At 38.9% G+C, this 10,927-nt stretch overlaps 1 protein-coding gene across 4 annotated transcripts in view; it reads right to left on the bottom strand.

Moving 5' to 3' along the window:
- Nucleotides 1-2,691: 2,691 nt before the first annotated feature.
- Nucleotides 2,692-10,927, bottom strand: part of SLC44A3 (solute carrier family 44 member 3) — a 94,659-nt gene continuing 86,423 nt past the window's right edge. For all 4 annotated transcript variants that reach the window (XM_050307349.1, XM_050307350.1, XM_050307348.1 and 1 more), the window contains 4 exons: nucleotides 6,731-6,868; nucleotides 5,926-6,162; nucleotides 4,020-4,118; nucleotides 2,692-2,946 (listed from right to left, as the gene is read on the bottom strand). In XM_050307349.1, coding sequence (XP_050163306.1) covers nucleotides 2,941-2,946; nucleotides 4,020-4,118; nucleotides 5,926-6,162; nucleotides 6,731-6,868 — 480 coding nt within the window. In that variant the 3' untranslated portion in view covers nucleotides 2,692-2,940. The remainder of the gene's footprint in view (nucleotides 2,947-4,019; nucleotides 4,119-5,925; nucleotides 6,163-6,730; nucleotides 6,869-10,927) is intronic.

Genomic DNA, 10,927 nt, shown 5'->3' with positions numbered 1-10,927 from the left:
AGGAAAAGCTTTGTTTTTTTTATAGTTTAGATGGAAGCAGTGTCCTTTTTTTTTAAAGCCTGACTGTGCCCTGCTTCCTGCTCTTTCTGAATCCAAAACCTAGGCTTTAAACTGCTTGCACACCTTTATGGTGTATTTGAACAGAAGAAACAGAAAACCACACAAGCTCTTCTCAGTATGCCTGTTTTCTGTCATCCACAGAGGTATCCCATGCAATCATAACTGAATTGAGAGGTTGAAGTAGACACCAAGCAAGACCAAAATCAAGCTGCCTTGTTTAAAACAGTAGGCTGCAATATTTAGCCACTTCCTGGTAAACAGACACCAATAGTCCCCATCTCCTATTTTTAAGGAATAGGGTTATAAAAGTACCTTTCATTCCACTGTATCTTCCTTAGGTGCAGGAAAGAAGAGTCCGCACAGTATTGGGCTGCTTTGCAGGACAGGCATCAAAGTATTGAAAGTGGCTTAGACTGCCATCAGAATTAGCACTAACTGTATATCCCAGGCCTACATACAGCCTACTTTATAGTTGCCTGACTACAATATCCTGCAGGGGAAGAGGAAGACAGCAGTAAGAAATCAGCACTAAATAGCATCAGCTTCTGTAGCAGTGCCTTATCCCTCTACCTCAGGTGAGGACTCCTGCCACACAGGAATGCTACAGCTGGAGGTTGTTGACCCAATTGCTCGTGTAGTGTATGTAAGACTGGGAGGTCTTGTGTTCTACCTGAAAGCTGTAAAGCTATTCTTGTGTACAAATTTAATTAAAAGCTATATATTTGGAAGTCTTCTGTAAAAATATACATGGCTCTGAAAAACATACTTTTACAGTTGTAATTTCTGGACTAATGGCAGTACAGCATTGCTTAAGTGGAACACACTCAAAACCAGCTTAATTGGCATTTTTTACTATCTTCCTTCTTTAAAAGTCAACCCAAAATTTGTGTCCTTTCTCCACTCCAGAGCTGCAGTGAAGGCAATGCCACTGCATCATAATTGCAATGAGCAGAATCACAGAGTCTTTGAGATTAGAAAGGAGCCTCTGAAGGAGGAATTGTCTGAAAACAAGGACATACTTAGATAAAAATTTCCCTCCTTTTTTTCCACCAGAGTTCCTGAGTCAAAGGCCAACACATGCAGTGTGAGTATCAAATACAAACACGAAAAAATCCCCAATGTGTAATAAAACCTGATTTTTTTCAACTTCCAAGCAAAACTTTTATGCTTTGTAAATTGGTAAACAACACGTCTACATCGTGGAGACATGACTATTTGGAAGCAATCTTATTGGGACCCAGGGCAGAGGAAAGGTTTTGCCCCTTTGTAAGTGCCATATCTGCACAGTTTCTCAGGGTTAGAGAGCTATTCATTATTCATCAGGATTTTCAGTTCCCACAGCATCCACAAGCCAAACACCAGAAGTACCCAAGTGTACAGTTTTAAATAATGAAAGGTGGAGAGTCACAGACAGTAGATTATCGGCTTCACCTGCCAGGCAGAAAGTAATTAATCTGTTTCTTTCCCCTTTTCATCCTCTATCCCATATTCCACTTGAAGTGGCTCATATTAAAATAGACTAGAGTTAATTACCTGGTGAATAAAAAGTATTTCTTAGCATTCCCTAACAGCTAACTAGTCTCCTTTCAACAGCAGGAGACCAGTATTTAGCTGAAAGAGATTTCTCATTCAGGCCATCAATGAACTTTTCTGTGTCGTTCCAAGCTGTGACTAATCAAGGATTTATCAATCTATTCATTAAGGCAGCTTCTGAGTCACTTACCTGCAGTGATGTCTCACTTCCTATACTGATCAGTACTTTACTGAAATCCCTGGAGTCAACTTCCCACCTCAAACAAAGGAGCTTTTGAACAAAGAGAATAAAATGTGCCACTGAGTAAAATCTAAAACTACCCCATATTCAGAATGAGGTGGAGCCCATGGCGTGTACTATAATCAGGATCCTGGTAAAAAGTTTAAACAAACCTCAAAATTACTCACAAGAAAATGCTGACTGTTACCAAGTCAGTTTTTCTAAAAATGTCTACACTTACCATGTTTCTGTTCTGCTGGAGTCCTGACAGTCACTACATTCCTCCATGACATATTTTACACCCATGTTACAGCTAACATTTCTATAAAGTATTATTTATAACATACTTTTATCTCGTGTCTGTCCTCTTGCCTTATCTCTGTCATCTGCTACTTTGTCAAGCTCTAAATCCAGATACAAATTTTTCTGCTTCATGTTTTCAATTGCAGAAGGAAGGTAGTTGTGTATTTTTACTTACAAAAAAGCCAAGGACTATTCCTCAGCTGCCCTTTGGAGAAAAGCTGGTGGATAGTTTATGATACTAACTTGCAAAAACCATTCCCAAAAGAGTATAATTAAAAGAAACACCTACCTCATAACTGCTAATTATCTTGACTACAGAGAATTTCTATCAAGGGTAATTTCCATCAGTGAGCTCAGTTTGTTCCTTAATTGGCTGTTTGGATATGCAGAATAAATCAGGACACAGTCATCTCATAGTGCCTCCTCTACAAATGTTTCTATGTTTACTGATCCAGGGATGACTGGTGCAGCATTCCAAAGAAGCATGAAGAAAATCCCGTTAGTGGAGATACCAAAAAGCTAAAAAGAACAGCTCCATGACCTTGCTGACTTAGTAACCTCGGTCTGACAACATAGAAATTTACAAGGAGTTTGTTTATTAACAACTTTCAGACCATCATAACAAGTGTAGTAATAAAAATCAGATGTGATGACACACAAAATACTTTATACAAACAGACTGTGTCATTTTACCAGTGCAGAAAGTACAACAGAGATTTAGAGAACTAATACTTTGTCCTGCGGTGTTTGGTAACCTTTACTTTTCTTCTAAGATTGTTTCTGCTATTGCTGCTCTGCTTTCATATTTCTGATGAGCTTCATGTTCAAGTCTACAAAGAGAGAAAAAAGCAGTCAAATAATGTGTAACACTAGTTCTGTTTCTGCATTTAAATGTCAGAAGAATAAACTGGGAAAACAATTAAGGTTCTTTTGTGTCTCAAATCCACAATCTTCTTGCAGGGAATAACACCCACTCACTCTCTGGTTTCTGTGCTTGGCAAAAAAATTACTGAAGAATGCAGTAACAGACCCAAACTAAGCACAGCTATCCCCCAGTAAACGGGAGCAGAGCTCTGCCTACAGCAGAATGCCCACAGAGTTGTGTGAGAGTTGGCTTGAGCCTGGTACCTCTTGAAAGCAGATCAAGAAAACTCCCTGACATCTGTTACACTCATGTGAGTAGCTGTGACAGCAGAGAACGCTCATAGTAGTGCCCAGCACGTGTAGGTGTCAGAGGAGCTGTTGCTGCAGGATCTTCCTCTGGCAGCCCTAGCTTGGCCCCCTCAATGCTTGGGGAAAATCAGTCCTGATTCTGAACTTGCTGGGGCAGCCTCTCAGGTTGGGCAATCTGCAATATTTTTTCAGATGTCAGTTCCTGAGTGTTTACTGTCAGGACTTTCCCAAGCCTGGGTGTGGGGAAACACTCCCTTCTGGCACCTCAGCTTTGTTACCCCACCATAAAACAGAGTAAATAAACATATATACTGATAAAAAAAGAGAGAAAGAAAAAGGGTGGGGGTGGAGAGGGAAGGCCTCTAGGCTTGATATTACAGCTCTGCAACTTAAGCAGTTCTGGCATGACGTTAAGCACCTACCACTCTTCTGACTTCGCTACAGCAGGCATGTGAAAGGCTACCTGAGTAGCATTCATCTCCCACCCTCTTGCCACTGTTCAGATTTCTCCTCCTCAGCTGGGCACAATGGGGAATGGGGATGAGAAAAAATGTTTGATCCATCCATTTTGCACTAGCAGAGGGTTTCCTGAGGAGGGAATACTGGGTACAGTATGTTGGTTGCTGTGAGACACCAGGACACACCTGACAACCTACATTCATTCTTCTTGGGACATAAAGGCAAACACACGAGCTGGCAGGTAAGTACATATCCCATGCTCCTCTCTCACCATAGGTTGAAGCTCTGTTCCGTCTTCATTATCGTGGAAAGGTCTTGTGCTTCTGTGTTTTTGCCCTTCTGTTAACTTGTCACTCTGACTCACAAAGGTCTACAAGCAAAAACCAGGGTGAGGTCATTTGGGAAAGCAAACCATTATGTAAATAAAAATACCTGGTAAAGGAAGATAATTAGCCCGGGGCTAAGAAACTGTAGTTGGTTCCTGACTGGATGGCACTGAGTGATACTGGGAGGGACTCTGCAGAGGCAGCAAAAGTGATGAATGTAACTGAGGAGGATGAACCAAGAATCTCTGTTACATCTCTGACTGCAGGAATGAGGACTCTGGCTGTATGAAATCCCTTACCCGGTTCTCCGCCCACTGCTGCATATTGTCCTGAGGGCCACAGAGCCTCCCTTCCACCCCCAGCATGTTTGTAACCCAACTGTAACACAGACAAATGCCTTCATGTGTTGGGAAACTCCAAATTCTTGGCTATGTAAGCAAACTTACTCTTGATCATACAGTGAGGAGGAGTTTGGATGTGCTGCCCCCAGTTTTTCCATAAAAGGGTACACTGCTTGGAAGACTCCTTAGCCCTGTGGGAAATCCTCTCTTCATCCACAGCCCTAGGGCATGGCTCATTACAAGGAATTAAGACCAGAGTTAAAGAAAAACTACCACAAAAGTTTGGAAGTGGAGAAAGGAAAGCCTCTGTTTGTTTCATGAAAGGGAATTGGCTCAAGAAGTATTTTAGCATTTGGCAAAACAGAGGGGGAAGAACAAAGGTCAAGGCTTCAGAGTTTTCCATTCAGTTATATTCCTATCCAGGACATGTGCGTAAGTACTGTTCTGAACCAAAGCCAAAGAATATATATCTGCTTTCTTCTGTACAAAGGGTTAAGCCTATCTTTAGGCTGCCTTTCTGCTGGTTTTCGGTTTCAGTTTTTCTTTGTTCTCAACAAAATTCTATGAACATCACAGAGACTCTGACAGCAATATTAAAAAAAAAATAAAATAAACCAAAACGGTTCTTCAGATACTGTCCTGAAGAAATCCATCCAGAACATTCGTGTCATGTGAGCTGCTTTGGCTGCTGAGTTTGTTTTTCATGAATCACTAACATTTTCTTTGTTGCATGGTTTATGGAGGAAAAGACAGAACTGGCAAAAATAACACGAAAGGAAAAAAAATTCTGGATCTTCAGATATTCTCTTAATAAGAAAGAGATGGCACATATATATTCAAATGCTTCAGATATAGCTCTCCATTGCTATTAGCTACATACTGATGGTAATACAACATGGTAATTACAAGGGTAAAGACACAGAACAATCTGTCCAGAGACAGAAGAATTTAATCAAGAGACAGAAGACAGTGTTTTGGCAAAAGAATCTATAAAGGTATGAAGCAGAGCAATTCAGGTTTGCATGAAGTTTCTTCAGAAGTACAGCATCCATAGGATGTGAAATGGATCCCTGACCTGCTGCTTGCAACAAGAAATACCTTGTTGTTTACTTTTTTCATCATACAGTGAGTCACAATAAATATAAACATTAATCTTAGGGCACCCCATGGATCAGTTTCTGCAGGTAGTGCATCTATTTCTTTATATTATCTAATTACCAACAATATATTGAAGATATATCCAATAAGGCCTAAATAATCACCCACTACTTATAGAGTATGATCTAAAAGAAGGCAGCAGATCATAGCCAAGCACACAGGAGTCAAGGAACCCATTTACTTCACTTTATAAATTAATGTATGACTTGTATCCCTGAGTCCATCCTGTTCTAAGGTGTTGGAAAGGAAATAGCATGGATTGTGGGTTCAAATTGCTAGGTCTTGGGCAAAGAAAAAGTGTTTAAAAGCTAAGAATGGCTCAAATATTTTTGCTGTTATCACTGGGGTTTACCAGCAGCTCCTGATCCACGAAGTATGGCTTCTCTGCAGTTCCATCATTTGTTTCCATATCAATAGCAAAGCAAAGAAACATGGCATCTGCTGTCACTTCAAACACAGACAGAAAGCTGTGGGACATCAGGTAGGCAAAAAATCCAACCAGCAACAGAGGAACTACCCAAGCTTGCAACTCCCGGTGGTAGTTAAATGCCATCAATCCTCCAAAAACAGTAAAACATACAACAAACACCTGTAAAGGGCAGCGAGAGAGAAGGAAAACCTCATTAATCATGTAGAAATCTTCCTTTAAAAAAAACCCCAAACAACTTCCCAAAAACCCTGAGGTAAATAGATTACAGCCAATATTTTAGCAGCACATCTCCTCTGGGAGATAGCTAAGCAGTTTCCAGCACCACACAGTTGTCACACTTTTCAATTCCATGTGTAAATTCCATAGGGCAGAGGCAATCTTTTGCTGTGCATCTACCAAAGACTTGTTGCAATGGAAACTGCAAGAGTGGCTCCAAGGACACTACTGTAATACAACTAAATAACTCTGCAAAGACTATGAAAAGTTAAATTTGAAGAATTAAGTTTGAAAGAAGAATTTAATTCGAAGAATTAAATTTGAAAAGTTAAGTTTGAAGAAATAAATTAAATTAAATTCTTCAAACATTCTTCTCTCCTGAACTCATTTTATAGCATTCACAACACTGACTTTAGCAAAGACAAACTTTATTTACTTTAGGTATATGAAAAGATAATCAAACCTGATTTTTCACTTCATCCTTACAAAACAGTACTTTTCTTACTCTTACCTTTCCTAGAAATAGGAGAAAATCTCCAAAACAGCTAATGGATGCAAGTTGTGCAGAATTCCTTGCCAAAATACAGTCAGCATCCTTTGCTGATGTACAAAAATTTGTCCCATTTATGGCTGTAGTTGTGTATGCATGCTGAAATGAGATAAGGTAATAACGCAGTGAGAGAGGAAAGACTCGTAATCTAGATTTTACTTCAGCAAAATGCAAAGCCTTAAACTCTTTTATTTGGAAATACTATCTTTATGAATATAAAGATTTACACTGCATAAATATGTCAATTTTATTTAAAGTTACTATAACAATTATGCTTCTAACTTCCAAGAGTTTTTCTACATAATTTCCACTTTAGCAAATGCTACAATAGTGGCTAAATAAATTTCTGGACCCACCTTTATCAATTCTATTTTAAAATACCTAAGTTCTCTACCCTAATTTTGTGAATGAATATAACACAATTACCATGAAACACCTGGAGTCCCACTATCCAAACTTATTTGCTATCTATCTTCAAGACTGCTGGCAAAGGGAAATAATGAAGTTATGTATTTACCAAGCCATTAAAAGTTGATGATTAAAAAGCTTTTATACATGGTGCTTTCAAACTATTTATATGGTACTGAAATTCAAGCTTATGATTATAGCCATAAAATAAACCTTCTCATGAAAGGTGAAACCAACTGTGGAAATTACTGGAAAAGAACAGCTGAAGGATCCTGGACTAGACCAGTGACTGTAAGGCCACAAGCCTCACCCCACTCTGAACTTCAACACACAGTAGGGGCACTCCCAGTTTTTCAATGTATTGAAAATTTTACAGCTGGGGAGGATAGAATGTTTACCTTCATGGATTTGATTATTTTCACACTTTTGCATAAATTGACATATATGTCCCATTCATGGAGCTCCTCAACAAGGTTTTAAAACTATCTTCAAAGTATCAGCTAAGAAAAGCAAAACTCACAATGCTTGAAACGTATGCTGGATTTTACCAGCAATTCTTACGAGTAGTTTCCCTTTACTCAAAATATTAGAAGGCAGATTATGCCACACAACCTTTAGTCACATCTGGAATGGTCAGTAAGAACCACAGCATGCAGGGGATTACTGTTCTGAAGGAATTGATACACCTCATCATGTGCTTGGTGCTTACTTTACTTTCTGCTTCACCTGGAAGTAAAAAAACCCAGCCCATAACTGGTTTGCTGAAAGTGAATTATACTGGCCTACTGAAAACACTTCCTGTTCAAAAACTGTTTTTTTCTTACTTACAATTCAAAATATAAAATAACTTCAGATATCTGAAGGCAAAGAAAATTCTGTAGAGTCCAATTTTACCCCAGAGCAATTTTTGTAACATACTGTAGTGTACCAAAGCTATATTGACATTATCTTAAAATATTACAGAGAAAGAAAGACATTACATGCAAAAATTCTTTGTCTCTTTACTGTGGATGTTATTTATTTTATACAAGAAAGACAATTTTTCTCTGATAGTATGCAAAAAACCAGTGACATTCTGTAAATATTGTACTTACATGGTAGCAAATACATCAATAGTTGGAAAAAACATAAATAAAGGCCATGGATTTATTGTCTACTCTAAGCAAAATCAGAGACTCCAATAAACTCTATAGAAACACATAGAGCATCTGCATAAAAATCTGTTTAAACAAGCAAGTTTGCTTAATTCCTAAATAGGAAAAAATGCTTTCTGTGCTAAGTTTCATTTATCCTGCTGCTGTTCCTTTCCTGGCAGAGTGCTGTCACACCGTAACAGCCCAGGATGTGGCAGCAGGAAGAGACCAGCCAGTGCCAGTTTGTTTCTGTCCCTTAAGAGCTAAATTCACAGAGCAGATCCTCATTTGGTGAGGTCAGTATAAATTTTGCCAATAAATTAAAGTGAGATTCTGTATTCATTTGTAAATTGCAGAGAAAAAATGTGTTTTAAAAATTAAAAAGTTGAAAGTGCACGTGCACTTGTACAAACATTGTTTCCAAACTTTAAATAAATACCCATTTGTTTGCACTCTTGAAGTAGCCACTTTGGTATTCAAAGAATGTGCAATGAAAAGAATTTCTGATATTTATTAACTAAGTTCTCTTGGTAAGACTGAAAATAATGCTGGAGACTGTATAGTACCTGCACAGGGATTTGTCGTGTTACAAACCAGTTGATAAAAACTGGCATTTATAACATGTTACAAGTCATGTAAGCATTAAAAAATCGTAATATTCAAGACACAAAGGCAGCCATGTAACAATCCAACATTATAAGAGAGAGACAAAAATTAATGAACTGCTGAAGGCTACAAAACTAGTCAGACATAGGCAAAGCAAGAATATTACTAGCACAAGCTGAAGACTTAGCCAAGTCATCTCTACCTTTTAGCAAAAAAAAACAAAACAAACACAAAAAAAACCCACACAAAAACACATTTCTGAGAACAAAAAAATAAATATTTGAAAGGTTTCTTGTTCAGCCTAGAATCTTTTTCCATACACTTTCCTCACAATTCCCAAGTTTGTCACACAGACCCTATACCCTGGTCCCATCCAGCCACACAGAAATCCACATGTTCTTACCAACAAAACACATCTAACATTTAAGTAAATGTATGTTTCCATGAAAACTCAGTGTGGCACAGAAAGGAGCTCAAATGATTTCTCATCTTTACTCACTAGAGAACACCTAACACATACAAACTATTACCAATATTAGCAAATAATTTTGGACTTTGGAATAAAAAGCTTAGATATCCCATTCATTTTGCAATTGCAGGGTATGGGTGACAATGGCCTTTCAAACTAAAGATAGTTGCGAAGGCTAAGATGGTAGACCATGGTCAGTTAAGAACTTGCTAAGATTTAGAAACACGTTATTTGTGTTTTAATACAGAACACATTCTTTTTCCATGCACAAAAGCTTTAGTGGACTTGAAAATGTTTGAGAGAAGGTCAGCAGGAATGATCCAAAAGGTATGGAATGTCTTCTGTCTGGGGAACACCAGGCTCTTCTGTCTGGAAAAGAGATAACTGAAGGAGGATGCAGTAAGAGGGCTGCAAACCCATGAGAAATGCAGAGAGGGTAGGTAGAGTTAGATGGATCACTGTTGCTTCCAGACAAAACCCAGGCAGGGGAAGAACCATATGAAGTAGTAGAAGCCAAATTTGAAAACAGATGGTATTTCTTCTCACTATAAATCTGTGAACTGCTGGACAAAGGATGCTTTAGCTGCTAAAAGTTCACATGAGCTCAAGGGAGACTGGGAAGTTCAGGGAAAAGGAATCAGCTGAGAAATATTAAACACACAGAAAACACTCAGCTCAAGAAGTCCCCAGGATGAAAACAGAGTCAGAAACAGCGCAGGGGTAGGGCAAGGTCTGCTTGTTCCATCTTAGCATTCACTTACAGCCACTGTTGGAGATGGGATACTGAGCTAGAAAGAGACTAAGTCTGATCCTTATATGCATATTATAGCTACTATGTTTATGAATCAATATTTTACAATTGTAGTCTCTGATATGGTGACAAGCAAGCAGTAAGAGCAGTGATAGCACATGATTGATCAGGAGGCATGGGAGATTGTGGGTCAGGAGCAGTCTTTATCCTTGCACCAGTAAGTTGGTCCTGTACCGCCACCTCTCTGAAGAACACAAGCCTCTTCTGGCTCTTCTGGGGCCTGGGAACTAGACACTGATTTCTCAGTGTCGGGATTAATAAATAAGGAATGTGAATGTTTATATATTTCCAAATACCACAGTATGCGAAAAAAAACTATTTAAAGAATATATCCTTCTGTGCCTCGCAACCCAGAATGTCAAAGGTCCTGGAAAAACTGACCTGCTAGTTTCATGAGAAAGGCACTGTGGCTCAGATCCAGGTCGTAAGTTCTCCAATTGTTGAGAATAATTGCTACTTTGTGTAACAGCTGAATTCAGTCCTCCATTCTAGGGCTTGCTTTCATAAAATGAGCTTGGGGAAGAGAGAATTGCCATAGCAACAGAATCTTCTTAAAAAAGAAGCAGGAGACATGCTGGTCTCACATCCCAGTTCAGCTTTTTCTGCTCTGCTGGTATTTTCAGCCTGATCTTATCTTGTTGCTGCCATCTCTCCTGGGGGCTGCCCTGGTTAGCTACACCCACTGCAGCACAGTGCAGCTCAGGCTGGACCTTTTTAAGTGTCTTAGCTTC

The sequence above is a fragment of the Myiozetetes cayanensis genome, unplaced genomic scaffold (assembly GCF_022539395.1).
Source record: "Myiozetetes cayanensis isolate MyiCay16 unplaced genomic scaffold, myiCay2020 scf12, whole genome shotgun sequence".
Taxonomy (NCBI): domain Eukaryota; kingdom Metazoa; phylum Chordata; class Aves; order Passeriformes; family Tyrannidae; genus Myiozetetes; species Myiozetetes cayanensis.
Note: the sequence above shows the minus strand (reverse complement) of the source record. Positions and strands in the feature narration are given on the sequence as shown.